The sequence below is a fragment of the Scedosporium apiospermum genome (genome assembly GCF_000732125.1).
Source record: "Scedosporium apiospermum strain IHEM 14462 chromosome Unknown SEQ_SAPIO_0121, whole genome shotgun sequence".
NCBI classification, from domain to species: domain Eukaryota; kingdom Fungi; phylum Ascomycota; class Sordariomycetes; order Microascales; family Microascaceae; genus Scedosporium; species Scedosporium apiospermum.
In genome coordinates, this window is record NW_015971822.1 from 1848605 (window position 1) to 1868964 (window position 20360).

At 51.2% G+C, this 20360-nt stretch overlaps 2 protein-coding genes and 1 pseudogene across 2 annotated transcripts; 2 read left to right on the forward strand and 1 right to left on the reverse strand.

Moving 5' to 3' along the window:
- Nucleotides 1-2346: 2346 nt before the first annotated feature.
- SAPIO_CDS8584 (Dimethylaniline monooxygenase) lies at nt 2347-4059 on the reverse strand (the record flags this gene model as incomplete). The annotated part of the gene is made up of 3 exons (XM_016790193.1): nt 2347-3197; nt 3275-3937; nt 4017-4059. 3 exons carry the CDS (start codon nt 4057-4059, stop codon nt 2347-2349), a joined length of 1557 nt encoding a protein of 518 aa, XP_016640456.1.
- Nucleotides 4060-5178: 1119 nt separating this feature from the next.
- SAPIO_CDS8585 (uncharacterized protein) lies at nt 5179-7419 on the forward strand (the record flags this gene model as incomplete). The annotated part of the gene is made up of 5 exons (XM_016790194.1): nt 5179-5229; nt 5313-5426; nt 5494-5575; nt 5644-5811; nt 5870-7419. The coding sequence occupies 5 exons, from the start codon at nt 5179-5181 to the stop codon at nt 7417-7419; spliced, it is 1965 nt and encodes a 654-aa protein (XP_016640457.1).
- Nucleotides 7420-17797: 10378 nt separating this feature from the next.
- Nucleotides 17798-18883, forward strand: SAPIO_CDS8586 (annotated as a pseudogene; the record flags this gene model as incomplete).
- Between the last annotated feature and the right edge of the window lie 1477 nt (nt 18884-20360).

Genomic DNA, 20360 nt, shown 5'->3' on the forward strand with positions numbered 1-20360 from the left:
GAAATACTCATACGCCAGAGTAAGCTATACGATTAATAAACTACAAAATAGAGGTAGAATGGTGTATGGATCCGGCTCCCTTTCTCTAGAGCTTTACATACGAAGTACGTTGCATCACTGAGACTTACATTGGTGTCTAACGAACACGACTCTCTTCTGGGTCCACCTCGTATTCACAAATGCCCAGCCACGGCGAACCTGCGCCAATCCTTTGCTGTTTTCAACACAAAATGTCTTTCAATTTGTAGTTTGCCATGTAAATCCAGCAAACGGACATTGCCTCAGGTTCTATTCACCGAAAACCGCCGTGGTAAGCGGCCTCAACGGTAATATAAACCTGCTGTAATGCAGTCTCCGCCGGGCCATGCGGCTGCCCTATCTGCCCAAATATTCTATTTTTGGATCTTACTCAAACCACCAGTGAAGCAAAGACAAGAAAAATAACATTAAAAAAAGTTCCGGGTTTCACAGATCTACGGACCGCGCAGGTAGTCAGGCGGAGTTTCGGGCTTCGTGTTCGGTCCCTGGCACCAGGAATTGGGTCCCGAATTGTGGCCATGTGCATGGTGACTGCGCCAATTCCCGTCATGGGATCGGGCCTTGGAAACCAAGTCTCTGCTAACCGGGTAAACCTGCGTCATCGCTTCTTATGCTGCTACTGCTACTGCTACTATCGGCCTCTCTTGCTGTGGGTCCTGTGGCCCAGACGGACGCAATATACAGCCTTCCTGCCCAGAGCAAGCACGGTGGAAAAGACGGGAATTCTCAAGGTCAAGTTTAACCTATTCGGGTCACACCCTGGTGGATCAATCTTTATATCCAGTTAACAATAGGCATTAAAGTGGGAAGGGGTAAAACTGAGACGGTGATTGTTAACCGTCCCTATGTTCTTCGGTCTTGTCCGTCTTCCTCGATACAGTTCTTTCTTTGCTAGTGACCCCAAGGAAGAGGGATCGGGCATCTTGTCCATTCTTTTCAGTAAAGCATGTGCCTTACATGGTCGCCCTGCAAACCTCTCCCCGTCCCCATTCAAATCGGGGGTCTCCCCGGTGCGCATCCCCTGTTGTTTTCCATTGATTGACTTGGCCGACGTACCCGACGTCTGTCTGTTCTTGCCGGAGTTTTGTAGCGGCTCCTAAGCGAGTTCTAGTATTAGGCCGTTTGCCACAAGCTGTGATTTCCCTTCTATGTGATATTGCGGTTAGGGCTGCACTAATTCGTATCGGCATGGGAGTGGTTTGAAATAATTCGTAGACCCTGTTGGTCTTATCGAATGTCGCGAAGTGTCTTCCCCCCTCAAACTTAAGGTAAACTAGACGAGTTGGTGCTTGTTGACCTCGGAAACCGGCAACATAAGAGTACCTTCGCGGAAAGGTTTAGCCAATTCCCAAACAACCTCCACAGCTGCAGGACTTGGCCCACTTCAACAGCCAAAGCCTCCAGACCTGGATGCCAATCCAGATTATTCTTGCCGCGTCCTCTTCCGGAGGCAACCGTTGTTGAAGGACAACCCCAGTATAGAGAGGATCCACCTGGGGCCGCGTCGTATCAGTGTCATCAGGGTGTCAATGCAAGGTGATGATAGGGTTACCTCCAAATTCGCCATCAATTGACCTCTCGCACTCACATGACTAGCTTTGAGATGAAGTAGTATTCCCACTCGGCCCGGAGGCCAAGTTGAGCACTGGGGCTTTGATACTGGGGCGAGCTCATTTCCTCCAACAGCCTAGATGGGGTTCGGCTCGCCGACGATATCGAGGCCCTTATTGCTTTCCACCTCGAATTTCTCAATGAACTTTGGCTTTTCTTCCAGAAAGAGAACGGTGGCAGCCACTTCATTAGCTGCTCGTCTCGCGCTCGAAAACTGTCCCGTCTGCGACTTGAAGCGAAAAAAAGCAACGACTCTTTATCCGAGAATCGTCCTTATTGTCCGCCGGTCTCCTCTACCGAGTTGGGTCAGGTATACCTTTGTAGGCAACCTGCATTCTTGTGGTTTCCTTGGCCATGATGTCTCCTGCCCTCGTCCCTTTTGTCCCAACCAAGCTCCTCGGTGTTCCTCGTAATCGGTCACATAGAGCTATGTGAATAGGGAATGGATTTTGACGTATCTTGATAAACTTTGTCCATTAGATCCCATCAATGGGATAAATGCACTTCAGTCACTTCTTTAGAGATGCGGAAAGCATCGGTTGATGAGAGAACAGTTCAAGTTCAGCGTGTTCGTAAGCACTCTGGGAGTGATCCAGCGCCCTACACACTATGAATAAATTAAAAAACTAACACAATTAATTGATAGGTGAATATGCTACATGTACGTTCTGAATTGAGTGCGAATGAACGGTCAGGTTATGGTATGGTGGTAATGCCGAGAATCTCCTCTTCGACCTTGGACAGCTTTTCCTTGCCGTGTGCGATTCTCAGCACGGTGGCCTCGGCAAGCTTCTCGTTGTTTCCGTAACCTAAGAGCCTCCACTGGCTACTACTCGGGATGCCAAAGTAGACGGCCTTGAAGACGCTCAAGGCACGGATAGGATTGCCCCGGAACATTCGCCCAAGGAGCTTGCCCACGGACGGGGTACATCCTAGTGGGGCTAAGACCTCGTCGATGTACTCAACTGAGTGGACTGTAAGGAAATGACGCGGAGTTTTGATGAGGTGGGATTGCTTGGCCCTGCGCTTCCGGATGGATTTCATCATCTCCTCGTGGCTTGGCTTTGAGAGCTTCCCAGATACCATCGCCGCCATCACGCGAGCCTGTGCCTCGGACGCCGAGGTGACCGGGCCGAAGACTTCGACGCGTCCGAGAACATAGAGGTTGTCATAGTATGGTGACACGAAGCATTTGTAGAGATCGAGGTGCGGCGCGGGAAGCTCCCGGCTGGCGACAGCATCCTTGGGCAGGTGGGGAAGTTCGGTGAGATTGTAGCCCGTGGCGCAGATGATGACATCGACATCAAGCTGAGTACCGGTGGAAAGCGAGAGGCCGGTCTCGGTCACGGCCTCCACACTAGCCCGTTGGACCTTGACGATGCCTGTGCGAACCTTTTCGACGAAGTCGCCTCGAATAACGGGGTTCTGCGCGAGGAGGCCGTGGTCGCACCGGAGTTCTTTGGGGTGTTTACCTCCAACAATGTCGAGAAGCTTCGCCTGGAGCCATTCACTAACATTATGAGGAAGCCAAACTTGGGTGGCTCGGTCTGATGTATGTTAGCTTGTTGAATATAGCATACATCGGGGATGAAAGGTCAAGGCAAGTTATTGATGAAAAGCATACCATCCCAAGCCTCAAGGGGCTTTCCGAGGACGTAGCGCGGGAGAATCCAGCCCCCACGTCGCGTGATGAGGTGCAACTCTTTCGCCTGTGGCCCAATCTCACATGCAATATCCACGGCAGAGCTCCCGAGTCCAATAATGGCTACCCGCTTGCCCTCGAATGGACCTGGAGTCCTGTAGTAGTGGCTATGCAGGAACTCGCCTTTGAAGCTGTCACGACCAGCAAAGTCTGGAGTGACCGGCTTCGACAACAGGCCTGATGCACACACGAGCGCGTCAAAGTGGTGCTGCTCCTCGGGCTGCCCGTTCTCTTGCACCTTTAGAGTCCACCCCCCTTCGGACGCGGGTACGCACTCCAGCACTTTCGTGTTGAACCGGATATATTTCTCGACTTTAAAGTGGGTGGCGTACTCCTTGAGATACCTCAGCTGCAAGGTATGGCTAAAGTAGTCAGGGTATCGTGCTGGGTCTAGAGGGAAATCACTGAAGCTCGATGTGTCACGGGCTGAATTGAGGATGCAGCCATGATACATGGACGAGTGCACATCCTCGGGCGTGTCTGGAGTGTAGGCCCACTGGCCGCCGATATGGCCTAAGTTCTCGAAACATTGGACTGGGAGACCTTCGGACAGACACTCCTTAATAGCCACGAGCCCAGTGAGCCCTGAAGGTTGAGCGAACAGGTCAGCGTGAGAATGTCATTGCTCGTCTACGGGATGAGTTTCACAACAGGGATGACTTACCAGCACCGATAATTGCAACGCGTTTGGGGGCGGCGGAAGTCATTGTGGAGCACAGCTGCGGCGATGGAACCGCTGGAGTCGCTGGAGTGGATCAATAATACCGTGCTGCCCTGTAGGGCAACGGAGCGGCTAAACTTGGCGTGCTTGATTTGAAAAACGTTGGAGCCGTTGAAGGCGTCGGTGCGGATTTATAGGAATATTTTTGTCCTTAAACAGAGTCGATCCTATCTGAGCACCGTAAGGAGGATGCAACATTAAAATGATGAAATTGGTCGGTTTACAGACGATCGCAGACGGCGGGTTCCGGTGAGTAGGGGTGTGAAGGAAAATAAACAAAGACGATCCTGGGTTTGGACTTCGGAGACAAAGTGATCAATACATTGAGATCCCTTAAGGGAGAACTCGGTCGAGGATTCCTCTCGTCACGTTGAGCAGGAAGAAAAAGGAAACCGCGTGCGACCAGTCTGTGCAGGGGGAGCAGTGATGTGAGATATGATATGAGAGCTCAACGAGGTGACTGAGGTGAAGCTCTCAGGAGCTGGGACAAACTTGGCCAGACCGTCAATTGTATCTTCGGTGTACCTCCAAATGCCAAGACCAATTAAAAGATGAAGGCGAGACTATTCATTCCCATCAAATTGATCCCTTCAATCCGATATCTCACCCTTCCTCAAGTCTACTGTGGACCACCCTGGATCAATTGGCGGGTCCTTGTCGAATTGCATCCCGTCGGAGTGCTACTGGGTGCCATCCAAGTCAGCAAGTGCTCACATCTAATCAAATCAGGAGGAATCCTCGGATCCTCTCTCACCTGAGATACCGAGATGGACGAATTGAGTTATTCTGTGTATTGTGTGAATTCTGTGTGATGAGGACATCTAGCACTGTGTAAGCGATGAGGTCTGTGCTCAAGTCATTTTCACGTGATTTTGGCGCTTTCCCCACTTGGGTAAAATTAATGGCATTTCACTCCATCGCGTTCAGCGCGTCTGCCTCGCGTAACCCTTCTCATGATTTCTTTGCACAAATCCAATCTCCCAGCCAAACCCCCCCATCACACCAGGCTAGGCTGAAGACAAGGCTGCTTGGTCCCAACCACTGTCGGAAACGACAATATCTGACATCAATTCTAATCCGTGGACCCATATACGATATCTACAAGATGGTGAAGACGGCAGTAGGTCCCGGCGTTTACGGCGCGACGTATAGTGGCGTAGGTCTCTCTCTCTCTCATCTCCTACCCCCGCTCTTTCCTCTTGAAGGAGTCGATGTTGCTAATCATTGCTTCTCCGATAGATCCCCGTTTACGAATTCATCTTCGGGGCCGATATGAAGGAGAGTGTGATGAGAAGGCGGCATGATAATTGGATCAATGCCACCCATATCCTAAAAGCAGCGGGCTTTGACAAGGTATATCAATCTCCCCACCGCCTTTTTTTGATATGCTTGATAGCTCTGCTAACTGCCTACTTCGTAGCCTTCGAGGACTCGAATTTTAGAGAGAGAGGTCCAGAAGGATGTCCATGAGAAGATCCAGGGTGGATACGGAAAATATCAGGGTTTGTCTCGCTGGGGACTTGTCGACTTGACCCATCAAAGACCAAGGCTGATCAGTTCGTTCACATAGGCACCTGGATTCCCTTGGAGCAAGGCGAGGCACTTGCGCACAGAAACAATGTCTACGAGCGTTTGAAGCCCATTTTTGAATATCAAGCTGGCGGCGAGAGTCCCCCTCCGGCACCACGGCACACGAGTAAACCCAAACAACCGAAAAAGCCAGCGGTTCCCAAGTGGAGTGCGTTCCTGATACTCCCGAATTCATTCCTGTTCGAGATCTCTAACAATGTTTATAGCTGCGCCTCCCCAAGTGGACTACGAGAACGAAGTGGGTGGTGATGACACCCCCGACAACATTACTGTAGCATCCGCCTCATACATGGGCGAAGACGACCGATTTGATATGGGCCCATCGACCGGTCATCGCAAAAGGAAGCGGGAAGACCTGCACGATGCAATTGAACAGCTCCACTCGGTGTATGGCGATGAGCTCCTGGACTACTTTTTACTGTGCAAGGACGAGAAGGCTAGGCCTGAAAACCGACCCGAGCCGCCAGCGAATTTCCAGCCAAACTGGCCGATTGACACCGACGGTCACACAGCCCTCCATTGGGCCTCCGCTATGGGCGATGTGGATGTCATCAGGCAGCTGAAACGATTTGGCGCGAGCCTTACGGTCAAGAACATTCGCGGCGAAACTCCATTCATGAGGGCCGTTAACTTTACCAACTGCTATGAGAAGGACACCTTCCCTTTGGTCATGAAGGAGCTCTTCGATACTATTGATGAGAGGGACAACTTGGGCTGTACAGTTATTCACCACGCGGCTACTACCAGGAACGAGCGCATCACTGGGCAGTCATGTTCCCGCTACTACCTCGATCACATTCTAAATCGGCTCATGGAAACACACGATCCTGCCTTTGTTCAGCAGCTAATCGACGCGCGAGATAACGACGGTAACACAGCCATTCACTTGGCGGCGAGGCGAAACGCTCGGAAGTGCATTCGATCCTTAATCGGTCGCAATGCCTCGACAGATATCCCCAATAATGAGGGCATCCGGGCGGAGGAACTCATCATGGAGCTTAACACGAAATCCAAGGAGAGAGCGCCTCAGCGGTCCTCATCGCCGTTTGGTCCCGAATCTCAACGTCATGCCTCGTTCAGAGACGCCATCGGAGGAGATCGGCTCGGTGCTAAGAAAACTGGTGCATTGTACTCATCCGAAGCGGCGAACACTGTGCACTCTCGCATATCACCCCTAATTTTCGACAAGATACAAGATTTAGCACAGAGCTTTGATGAGGAATGGGCCGAGAAGGATACTGCGGAGAAAGAAGCGCGGCAGATCCTCGCAAACAATCAAATGGAGCTCAGCGTTGTGACCCAAGAGATAGCCGAACTAGAGGCTCAACTCGAGGCGGAGGACGTGGCTAACCGGATATCTTCAGAGGCGAACCGTGCCAAGTACGATGTCCTCAGTCTCATATCTCACCAGAACCGCCTCCAAGTGCAGGCAGCGGTCGATCAAGAGATAAGCATGACTAATGGGGACGTAGCCGATGAGCCTTACGAGGTGAAGCTCGGACTCGCTCGTGACCTTTCGACGCTCCTGAAGGAACTACGACAGTCGGAGTCCGAATACGTCGAAGCGCTTGGCATGGTGGGCACCGGCGAGAAGATCGAGCAATACCGACGTCTTCTGAAGAAGTGCCTCGATCCGACCGACGCTGAGACTCTCGACTCGAATCTCGATAGCCTTATCGAGATGATGGAGGAAGACAAGGATGTTGTTGACATGGCCGGTCCAGGCAGTGACGCCATGGATGTCGTTGCTACATGAACAGAAACTTATGGGACCGGAGACTGATGATCGGCCGAAGACCTTTACCTGAGCCGTCAACGGAGTCCACACTTGTCAATCATCTACAGGAGTCAACGGGACAGTTTTCTTTTCTTTTTTCTTTTTTTCTTCGCCTATATACCTTTTCACGTTTTCATTAGTTCTTTCTCCCCCCCGCCCAAATCCTCGAGATGTACTATACGCAATGCATACAGGTAGTGGAGTCCGGCTGCGAGGGACCTGGTGGTTTACACAAAGCGTCGTTGTTTTATGCATTTTCTTTGTGTCATTTTTCCAAGGAGTCTAGGGATCTTTCTGTTTCAAGGATAGGAGTTGATGGTGTTAGGCTCTAATAGTTTTCAATCTTCCCCAGGCTGGTCAATTTCGGTCAGTCATGTTCTGCGCCGCCACCGCCTTCATGCGGCCGGCCTTCATTATGGTCATGAGACAGATAACGACGTTCCACTCTCTAGGATTGAGTGGGCTTTTCTGCACAGCTAAGCATCCTTCGCCGTTGTAATCCGTCTGTCCGTTGCAAGGTTCTATTCCCCGCAGTAGTTCAAAAGTGGAAAAAGAGAGGTCAACATCGTAGACTTGCCCGAGTAAATTGGGACGGGGGCCAAGAAAGCATCGTCCTGCACCGGCATGTTACCCCAGAGTTCCCCAAGGTCGTAAGAAACGTCACCACGAGGCTGGCTGGACATGGGGCATCCGCCAGCCTCTGGCGGGGTCAGAGCGCGCCCCTCGGCATCCAGGCAGCCCCTCTCTGCAGGCTGAAGCGAAGAGACATTGGACTAAAAACGTCTTTTTTCATACAAGTGTGCTTTCTTAGCTTCTCGTCTACTAGGCGGTGGTCACGCATAAGGGTTGGCGATGACAATGTCGGTGAAGGAAGGATATTCTTTTTCCAAGTCCCCTCGGAGATTTACCTCGGATATTTAGAGAATTCCAGTCTTGGTTCTTTGCTCATGCTTCGTAGCCTCGCAAGCCACACCAAAACAGGGACAATTCACCGCCAAAAAAAAAAAAAAAAAAAAAAAAAAAAAAAAGCGGCAGGCTTACCATCAAATGGTACCAGAGAGGGCTGTCCTTATCGCTGCAAAGAATGTACGAAGTACCGAGGTAGATGGCGTCGGTATTACTGGGCGTCTGCGAAGGAGTTTACGAAGTCAGAGGCTTGGTTGGATACGAGTGGAGGGGTATTCCCTGCCACTGCCTGTTTAGACGCACAATGTTATGAAGTATAAAAAAATTGGAAAGGAGCATTCAGGGAAGACGAGTGTTTCTGGGGGGGAGATGCAGACTGTGGTTGTGGTGGCTTGGGCGAAGCGTTTGAGGATTTCTTTCTCTCTTTCCAGGGAAGTCGCGTAAAGTGGAAAAAAGATGTACTACACTAACTAGGCTGCGGATCGTTTCCATGAGATTTAGCGTCGATCTGTCCTGATCTTACTTCGTAAGTTCGTACACGTAAAAGTGGATTTGCAATCTGCGATCCTGATTTCTTAGGGCCTTGGCACGGACATTTCAAGTTCTGGGAGTCTTTTTCTCTCTTTTTTCTTCGTAGTTCTGGGTGTGGAATTGTGGATGTCATCTCGGTGGCTGCCTGAGTGTGGAAGATGATCAACATGGGCCGTGGAATATCCTAGCACTACGACACTACGTCGCATCGAGATCGTAAATCGGATCAAGGGTAGCAGATCGAAAGCCGAGAATTCTTTGCGGGGACGGGAAAAGAGAAAAGAGTGCAGAAAGAGAAAACTCGGTGTATATACGAGCGGACGTTAACTATTGGAAGCTGAATTTTCCGTTTTGAGATGGACACATTAGATCCCAAATAGCCTTGACCACGATCGCCCCCAAAAAATTTTCTTCCTTGTCCCGATGCATCTTGTAGTTTAGTAGCGTATGTAGTCATACTAGTGTGGACGGAAAAGCTTGAGGTGTGTATGGATGGGAAGGACAAATGCAGGTTCGACGTTCTACAGCGTCGAGCGAAGAAAAAGAGAGGATGAAAATGTGTGGGTGGTGTGGGTGTGGGTGTGATTGTTGTGAGTAAGAGAGAGTGTCCACAATGGTTGGATGGACGGGACGGTCACGTCGCTCGACGTAAATGCAACCGATCTGACGCGCGTAATTCTCATTCTCGCATCTTGACTCTCGTCTCGTCCTAGTGTAGTGTGGGCGTATGTGGCTGGCTACAAAGGTCCGGGGGCGTCGGTTGGAGGGTGTTGGATGCTACGGCCTGGCATCCATAACACTTGTTAAGCGCTGTGATGCCCACCAGATGCTCGAGACGACAAAGGCGGAGTTGAGAGGAATGACGCATTGGACTTGGGTTGAAGTTGAGCTTCTTCGGTAATCCCATCTTAGCGAAGTTCCCCCAGACACTTCTTTTTTCCAACCCTAGCTTTTTTTCTTTTTTCCCCTCTGTCATCTGCGCGATCGGCAGATCCGATCCTTCGAACGTGCTGAGGAGGTGCAGAATGCAGGCACTTGCTTGTTAACCAGAAGAGAAGGGAAGCGGAAGGGGTAGGGGTAGACGGGTTCGCCGGTCTCATTAGGAATCGTCGTGGCGTCCTGCCGGCTTCGACGGGCGCCGTTCACCGCGGATCCCCAACTAGGGTCGAAGAAGAGGCAAAAAAGGAAAAGAAAAAAAAAAAGAAAAAAACTTTTCTTTTTTTTTTTCCGAAATTTAATAGTGGATAGGAACGGGGCACACATAGAAAGGGGGGGAGAGAGAACGTCATGGATGTCGGATAAAGGACCGCCAACTCAGACACCATGATACTGGAGGCGAACAGGATCGGTATCGCCACAGGGAGATTCGGTAAGGCTGAGTTGATGTAACCTAACCACCCACATTAGTGTATCATCATCATGCCTCCGTGTCAGGGATAGATGTAGCATACATTAGAAAGGCGCGGTGTCACTCAAATTCGGACACCGCTCGGTCAACCACAATATCACCTACCTATTTCGGATATGCAAAGACCTCCTCGCGCCCTCTCGCAGTCGGGCGAGGGTCGGCGAGAGTGAGCGGGAAGGTGAGCGATTATTTTCCCGAAAATGGAAATACAAGTTCATATGATGGGACGGAGTCATAGACCGAGTCCTACGAGGAGGCAAACGAGGCTCTGGCAGGCTACCCACTGTGGCTGGAGGTGAAGGCTTTTCTCGTCAGCTGAAAAAGAAAGAAAATAAGTTTGAAAATCGCGCCAGCAGCAACCAGGAGGGGGCAAAAAACCAAAAAAAAAAAAAAAAAAAAAAAAAAAAAAAGCAAAGCTCAAGAGCGTACACATGTTGCCACGTACCTTTGTGATATCTTCCGAAGAACGTCATCGCAAGCCGCTAGCCGTAAACTAGTTATCAATCAATGCTCCATCTCCCATGCCTGGGTGGTCGCACGAGACACGTCAACAATTGATCGGTTGATCAACCGATGCAACTCCCAGGATCTCTATTCAATCGGTCTGGTGTGTTGACCTGTCGCATGGGAGATAGGAGATTCCATCAAAGAGCGAATCCCATCCCTTTCGGCGGACACATGATGTATGTGCCTGGCAGCGCACCACGCTGCGGTGCTTCCCGCTGGAACCGCCCCTCTTCAGCTCCCAGGCATCAATTGATCAATTGCGGGTCAGTCCAACCCTGCTGAGCTTCGACACACCTCATGGTCGAGCTCAACGCAACAGCTGGTCGCTGCAAGGACTAGGCAAGCGTCTGCGTCTTAATCATGTCGCAAATTTATCCGAAAATGGGGCGTGCGCATTATGCTGGTCGATCTGCCTTGTGTAAGTTTTGATAGGATTTTGTTGAATTTGCCATCGCCAGGCTATTGATCCTGTTCATCTCTAAACTGTGAATGACAGGACACTGTTCGTTCCGGTTCAGGTGTTGATATTGAGAGCTTCGTCCTGGACGCTCTGATTCGTTACCGGAAATCCGGGAAGGGGTGTGCATGAAGTACTTCCCACCCCACCCAGGCAGGAAAATAAACTAATAGCGCACACATCGGACGGAGACGACAGGATGTGAACAAACGCAATCCACCAAGAATTGGGTCTTGAAATAGAGAGATTGACGTATACAGTTGTGCCACCGCCACCCTATTCCGAAGGGAAGGAGAAAGGATAAAAAAGAACCGGAGGGGGAGGGGGGAAAACGGAATGAAGCTGGCAAGCGCTAGGAGGAAAGGTTCCGCGGACTTGGGCGCAAGAAGAGAACGGTATTATTCCGGAGGGTCTTGTAGCGGAAACTACCAGAAAGAAAACCTGTCGGAATCTTCACATCGGCCGGAGCTAGAGTGACGATCGTACTAAAAAAAGAGAGGAGAACAGAAGGAGGACCGAGACGAGATACCTCAAACTAGCCTGGTCAGAAATAGAACAATTTGCCATCAAGTTGCCAGATCCACAACGCCATCTAGGTTCAAATTAGGACCCAAGATCAGGTCCCAGCAGCCTCTGTCCAGTACAGTCAGATGATGAATGGGCGGACTCGATGTCGATCTTGTCCCACCGGGATCGACGATGACTTTGGATTGCACAACGGGGTTTCCAATGACTCGAATAGCCGGCCCCTGGTGGCTGGTGACTGCCGCAACGTGGCTGCCCAACACTGCAACGAACTGGAACTGGAACTACCACAGTGATGCGAGAAGTGCCAAAGACCGGGCCATGAGCAAAGACCTGAGCGAAGAGGGGGGCTCCGGTCTAGGCAAATCAAAAGATTAGTGGCGTACGACGAAGCTGAAAGTGGATGGCACGCGACTCCGAGTGTCCTTTACTTCGTAGCTTTCACTATTGGGCATGCGGTGGTTCCGCCGCCGCCGCCGAATCGTCCGTGTCCAACGATGTTGGAAATCCGGTTCCTTGGAGCGCGGCTGGAACACGGACAAAACACTTGATACCTAAAACATGTCAAGCAGCCAGATCCCTGCTGTATTCCTCTGCTGGTTGGTGGATGGACCCCTCACTCGGGGTTTAACATCACAACGTCCAGGACTCGCGTAGGAGGAGGGGAATGACAGCTTCCGTCCAAGCCGCGTTCCTGGGGGAGGTCGAGCAATGGCATTGTTGCGTCATTGTACAGGGACTGCAATAAGTTTTTTCTTCTTTCTGAGTTGAGGACATTGGATGAGGCGCAAAAAGTACACTACGAAGTACTTCACATCCGCGATGCTGCCGGGAACATCCAGTCACATCATCCCACATTCCAATATGGAAGTTGCATATGAGGGGTTCCTTGTCGCGAATTGAGATTGGAGGGGACCTTCGCTGGACGTGCGCTTTCTTGATCTGGCACAGGGCTGGGGCACGCACCAATGAGCGGGCCGCCAGCGCTGGGAGGTCCTTCCGACCCCAGCTGAGAGTACCGAAGTACTTCTCACTTCGTTAGGCAATGTACATTGAGAATTTGAGACTGGACAATTTGAAACCTTCAATTGTTAGCGTCGTCCATGCCCTTCGCAGTGGGGTAGGCGCCACCACGCTTATCTCTTCTGGGGCAGCTAAGGCAGAAAGAGGTACACACATGTACCCAGTTTCCGGCTCATGGGAGCTGAACCTCACATTAGCGTCGTATATTATTTGCCCATTATGCTCCCACTCTGTCGACCGGAGGATTTCATCCAGCAAAAAAGCCTTGGAAAGCATGAACCAGCATACTTCGTACAGGTTTTCATTCCCTCTTCGGATGCCAGACATTCGCCAGGCTGCACAGTGTTGCTATCGTACCAATGGCAATTTACGTCCAGCGTCGCAGGCCAAGCTTGGGTTCTCCTCCGTTTTCCGATGATGATGGAAGGGTCCCGCGAAGCTAGCCATAACCGGATTTTCGGTGCTCGTCCCCTTTCATCTTGAGCCAGGCCCGGCCGGCCTTTGTGGCATTCTGTTTTCTAATCTCTCCCCTCTTCCAGTCCATCCGGGGCCGAGCAACACTACCGAAGCCACAAGAAAAAGTGTGAAGCTGAAGATTGTAGTTTAAATTCCGCCCTCTCTGCCTCGACATAGGCTGACTCTGTTGACCCGGACTGTCTTAACGTGAGGTCATATGATCCAATGGGGGTTCATCCTTTCGCTGTTAGAGACCCGATACAAACTATCAATGTTGGGCCAAAAGGCGGAATATGTTGTGAGCCCACCTACGTCGTGATCTGCAAAGGATGATTGGAATGTGTGGATTGCAGGAATCCACTCTCCTCAGCAGAGCAAGCTGGACGCTTCTGCTTATACCAAAGTAAACTAACCTCTCTTCGTTTCGGTCGCCGCCTCATGCGTGGAAGGTGCCGCGTGGCGACGCCTCTTGTTTTTATCGCTCATTATTCGGGCGTTTTCTCCATTATGCTCTGGATAGGAATACAGAGTTGGTTCCTCTTGAACCCAAACCTACGGACCGCAGTTCCTCGCAGATTTATCTCGCGGAATCCTCCGCAGACTGCGAGCCGGTCCTGTCAGGCTGAACGCAGGGTTGGCACAGGTCGCTTGCCGCTCCTGGAGAATAATCAATTGCATGCAAAAGGCAAGGTCCTGGAAGTATAATTCGTCGTAGTGGGGTTGCGCTCTCTGCCTTCTGTCAAGTCCCCTCACTAAGATTAAAGGCTCAGCAACTACTTCATTTACATCCCATAGTCAACCACACTACACCACTCAAGGACAAACAATACGACGTATCAGTTCTTAGGTGTCTACGCCGCATCGCGAAAAAGCGTAGCCTGGCGCAATAGATTGATTCTTTACCGCAGACGGCCTGCACTACATGACTACACTAACCTCAGAAACCTCCTCACAGCATAGCGCGGGATGTACGAGACACTGAGGTCCTTCCTATACTGGCTAAACCCTAATATCCACCTTGAGACTGCCATTAACTGCGAACGGATATGCTGGTATATGCATTGAGCTTGGCGTGGCGTAGCATGGTTGAGGTTCGGAAGGTGAGACTTGGCCACGCTCCTTCGTTCTCCTTCCACGGAAGTTTTGTATGCAATGCAGTAGAGAGCTGACAAACTAACATCAAATTGATCTTTCGCCTTCAACCCGTGTCGCCTCCCGCCGAAGAAGAGCTAAAAAGGGAGTGTACCGTGTTAGTCCAGCTGGCCATTTCTCCGTAGTGCCTCTGGTGGGTAGGAGATTGCCGACGATGAAGTGCTTCGTCCAAGAGAAATCCGGCCATCCTCCGCCAACAGCTGGTAACATTGAACATTGACAAGCGGTACCGAGACACTGTCCTTCTTCCGATGTACGGATTAGCCTAGCGTGCTTGCCAGCTGGTTAAAGACCTCGATGAATCCGAACAGGACATCGCGCCGGCATATTGTCACATACCGCCACCCCTCTCTCGACAACGGATGATTCGACGACAATTTCAAGGTAAACTAGTTTAAATTTCTCGATCCCGGGCTAGTTCTTTCAGGGTCCTCGTCAATCTCAGGTGCTTTAAAGTTCTTTGATGGGATGAAAAATGCACTATTACTTCGTCCGTGTGTACTTTGACAGAGTACGAAGAGAATTAAAATACACCGGACTGCCTGGCACGCACTCACTACCCAGGGCCCCAGGCGCACTAAGCTTTTACTTGGTACCCACTCTATTTGGCCATCCATTCCAGCCCCCATGTTCACGCTCTGGCCATTTCCAGCTCGTTACTCCCCGAGATGGAACGCCACAAATTGCCCTTAGTTTACTTCGCAGGCATTGCATGAGTTCACCTCACTTGTGCAAGTAGTTTACGCTCCGCGCTAATATTAGATCATTAGAGTCTGGCTAGAAACTCATGCCTTTCACGCTAGAAACACGAGAGAGCAGGGCATCACCCCCAAGTCTAAGTCCCCAAGTCTGCACCGCCTCTATCCCCATGTACTCTAGGTACGAAGTACGAGCGTGCTCCACACACTCTGATAGTTCCTAGCTCCAACATTGAGCTACTGACAGAGCTCAGATCTCATGCATGGCCCGCCCGGCGGCGAGGCGGCGGTCCGCGGTTTGCAAGAGAGAGAACCTGCTGGCAAGAAGAAGAACGCTGCAAAGTACGAAGTATCATTCGCTGTCTTTTGGAGGATTAAGCTCTCGTTGTACGAAGTATATGCTGTATCAAGAAATGCTGTCTCTCCCTACCCACTCACGTACGGTCAAGTCTCAGAACCACCCCCCCAAAGCGTCTTCAATCGAAACACCCCTTGGATTTTCAGCGCACCTCGACCACGACCCCATGAGCTAGACTGGATCTAAATACATCCACACCTCAGCCCGGAGCAAAGCTTGCATGGAGATGAGATGCACGTATGATGGCGGATGGAAGCATGTTAGTGGATGTCACACACACTCTTGCACTCACCCACTCACGCACCCTGGTTGAATCAAAGCCGTCACAAGGTTAAAAATCCGGGGCCTTTCCTTCCTTTATGAATCTCGGGCGTTCCTGCTCTTCTCCAGTCCCCGTATTGCGTATTGCATATTGCATCTTGAGAAGTCTTGAGATCTTGAGATCTTGAGAACAAGACGTCAACATTTGAAAGACCCAAGTCTCCGCTCGCCTCGGCCGATTACATACGACAAACCCACTCCGGCCAACTGTCGCGGAAGCTACACTCCACCACCATCGCCCGGAAAGACAAGAACGACCACGGTCATCGATCCTTCCCTCCCACTCGTGACACCCTCGGATCGAACACCAACTATTCGCCACGTGAGATTACGAGAAGGGGCAGCCGGCTGAAAGCGATTATTGGCCGACCATCCTGGAGACGACTCAAAGCACAGCAGGCTTGACCACGCATTGGACCATCTACGATTATCGAGCCTCTCTTCTTACGGGAGTCCAAGACGGAATAGAAATTAGCCACCTAATTGGATGAGACGATCGTCGAATCGATTGTGATCTAGCATTTCTCTTGTTAGATCAGCGGCTACCATTTCAGCGAGATCCCTCGTCTTTAGTCGTCGGCGACCGTTCCTGCAACGAGGTCTTATTCTTCCATAAACCTCGTACCGCCTTGTGTATCATCAATCGAGCACACCTCCATTGCTGCTGTACAACGAGGGTCCGCAAACCCCAAAGAAGCATCATCCTTCACATTGCGTTGTGTTGCATTGCCGAAGTTCCAACCTATCATTGCTTATTGCCAAGGATCAGCAAGGTCCCCCTTCAATAACAGGTGTGGGAAACAAAACCGAGCCCTCGTTATTATTAGCCCCGAGGCAATTCGACCAAGACGACATGTAAGTTTCATCTTCGACCATCTTGAAGTTTTTGCTCTCTCCTTGGTCATTTATTGTGGTTGCGTAACATCGATATCCAAGATCTCGTCGCGTCAGAGCTTGGATATTTCAGCTTCCTCTGCACCCTCCTTCCCCAGTTATTCGTTCCTCTAATTGCACACCAACACCATTCACTTTTGCCCATCATCTTACATCGTACATCGGGTTCTGACTGGCGCGCTCGCACTCGCGAACTTGGTCATGGGGAGTCTGGAGAGCGGGGCGACGATGGGTCGCTCACCTTACCCAGTCAGGTCAATTGACGCTAGCCTGCATTCTGATCTCACCCGGAAATCAAGTGTTTCTGGATGCCCCCGGACGCCGGGCCTCGTTATTTTATTATGATTGCTGGACTGGTCATACTTACAATTGAATGTTACGTAGATTCTTGCCTAGTGAGCACTGCCTCATTTCTGCGCGCGAACGGGACCCTGACGTGCGTGCTCGCCGTCTCAACCCTGGAGATTCGCGCCTGTCCATCCGAACGCACGATTTCGCGAAATCTATCCAGGTTCCAGGCTTGTGCTGCTTACACCAGGCCTGCTCTGCAACCCCTGAGCCTAGGCGCGAAGGGCCCCTTCTCTTTAGCTGTCATCTGCCCCCAAACCCCCTCCCCTTTGATACCCCCCCTTCCGTTTGAAAGACTAGCCATCGGGCGACCCTCTTCCAACGCCCACAACACGACGCGCTGTCTCGGCCTCTCATTTATACGCCCATAAGCCAAAGGTCAAGGCTGATTTTCCGACACGCCCAACACCCAACGAATCTCGAACGAATTGGCGCGGAAACCTAGTAATCAAGTTTAAATGACGATTTGATTTGACCTATTCCTTCCAGCTTATTCTACGTCCCTCCCCCACCCTGTCTCAAAAGAGGTGAAAGGAGAGGCCATATTTCAATCCACACCAGACCGTGGTGGTAATCAGCGCAGCGCCAAAAGCTCGCTCCTAAAACATCATACGCCCCCCTTCTTTTGCCGTTCGACTCCCCTGCTTGGCTGGATCCCCATCTATATCCACCCACCCCTCCCTCCTTTGCGGAACCTTGGGAGTTTGCCTTACCCGGCTACCACTTGCCAGAAACAGCTCTGTGCCCATCGGCTCAGAGTATATCTACCTGCCATGCCGGTCGCTTTCAGTCCCAGTGCTGACTGGGAAATGCATCGCCATGCTCTAACAACTAATCACAGCAATACTCATTATGTGTCATTCCTCCTAAAGCATACATGGGACGGCCTCGCCCTGTTCGCCATCTTTATCATTGTCCGACACACAGCCCGAAGAATTCTTGTATGGTGGAGAGGCACTGATACCTCTTCTGCCCCTTCCTCCTCCCCTGATCCTTCCGAGAAGTACTCCCTTCCAAAGCAGGAGAGTGTCCCCCGAGAAGGGCCGGTGTTATTAAGCCCTGGTCAGCCGTACCAACGTCTACATTACCTTTTCCCACCTCCCGCACCACCACCGTTCTGGATGATGGACGACCAGGCCGGAAACTTTTCTGCTGCGCCTTGCGGAGACGACAGCAAACCTTTCGGTCAGGGTTCGACTCCTGGTGAAACTGGGTCTCAGGGCGAAGGAATCGCGCTTGGTGATAGTGGGTCCCCGCCAAGACCTAGGCCAGAACCTACCCTACAACGATATTTGATGATGAGGCCTCCCCCGCCTCCGCCACTTACACCACCAGCGCTATCTCCATCTGACTTCAGCCGCAATGGACACAACACTCTCTACCACACGACGACTCTGGAGCTGGACTCCTCTTTTATTCACCAGCCCAATCCAGATTATCTCGCGTCCACGCGTCCACCATTATCTCCGCCACTGCCTACCAGTCCCACATTCACCAAATCTCAGCCCGTTGACATTCCTGCGCCTTTGCAACAACGTCGTTTCGACTCATCCGTGTCGGCCGAGACTGAGGATGGATCGTCCGAATCAGCGCCTCATGGTGGACTGTACTCATCAAACTCGTTTCCCACAATAAACCCCTACCTCCCCCCAGCGCCTCCCGACCACGAAGGATATCCGTTGCCGGAGAAGAGCGTCGAGGTCCAAGGAGAGGTGATCTCCGTCACTGACGGGTACGGAACTGGGTGGACGAGACATACGAGGGTCTACGGCGGCGGTGTTTGTCTTGCTTGTGCTGCGAGTGGAGGAGAGGGCGGCTTTTACGGTGCGACTGCATTTCGGCCAGATGATAGGGGGTGAGCTATCTCAGAACACGGAGTTTATTGCCCTCGGCGAATTTCCTCCCGAATCTCTACATATCTTTTATCATATGTGTCTTGCTCCCTCTCTCTCTCTTCTCTGTTCTCTCTTCTCTCCACCTATTACGGTCTAACAGTGGGACAAAAATATGAAAAGAAGAAAAAAGGAAAGGCTCAACAGCACGGGTTCAAGCAGGAATGCGGGGTCTGATGATATGCTTTTCTTAAAAACTGGGTTGGTTTCTTTTTTCTCCTCGTTTATTTCTGTTGTCTATCCTGCGGTAGAAGCACGGGTTTTAGATGGATTTGTGTCCCTTGCCTCACTGGCATACCTCAGGCTCGATTCACGGTTACCTAGGGGAAACCGGGAAGTTTGTTTTTTTGGGTGGTGTTTAAATACGTGGTCATGGTCATTCGGGGAATCGGCATTCCTGTCATATTTTGTCTTCGTTGTATTCATGTCCCATCTTCTCTGCTGGCCTTTTTATTTTCATTTTCGCAGGTCATTGCATGTTTGGTTTTTGGGGCGCATAGGCAGGCCTCTTCGCGGGCTTCCCGGCTTCTTCGATATTGGTCTAACTCATGCTGTTCTATATTCTCCTCATAATTGCGTCACAATCAATAATATCTTGTCGCAAGGCCCTGGGGTGGGCATATTTTCCTCCAACTTTTTCGTCCCTGTCGGGCTTGATAACGAGAATTCCTGCCTTTTGCATAACACATCCCATCCCCTTACCAATCCACCCATGTTAAACCAGACCTAGTCCCTCATGGTACTCTATTCATTCAAAGAGACGACCTGTTCCAGTCGGAGTCGTTGCAATCTGTGATCTTCCACAGGCCTGGGTTTCGGAGGTATCTGGCACCAGAACTCGAAGCGACCCCGCGCTTGTCCCCGTCCGCGATGATCTACCCAGGGAAAGTGGCATGGGTGTAGCACAAGATTTTAACCTGACCCCAACGTCGGCCGTATGGATGTGGTAAGAACCGAATGTGGAAAGGAGGGGTCTGCGAGGTCGGGAGAGCCTTGTCCTCCTTCGTAGAGAGACGTCTCCCTATCTCTCCCACGCTTTATTCCCATATGCCGGACGTCTTGCACCTCGTAACGTGTCATCGGCTTGGTCAGGTGTGTCTTGGCAGTTGCTCTCGGCAAGGTCAGTTTTAGTTTTGTTGCTTCGTGACGTTGCTAATCCCGAGGACGGGCGTCCACTTAGACGGCCGTTGTGGTCGACTAGCAAGGCCAGTTGTTCTGCATATGCCATGCGCTTGTGCGTATATCCCACCCACATTTTAAGGCAGCTAACCTGCGTGAGGAGACAGCGAGGTCGGAACCAGTTGGGAATGAAATAAATAAAGAGACGAGGAGGTATCAGATTCCTCCCAGTCCCCAGACTTCTTGCATACTTAACCGCCCCAGGGTGAGAAAGAGGCGGGGGCCGGTGATCTCTTGGCCAGCGACTAGCTCCCGTTTCCAAGGC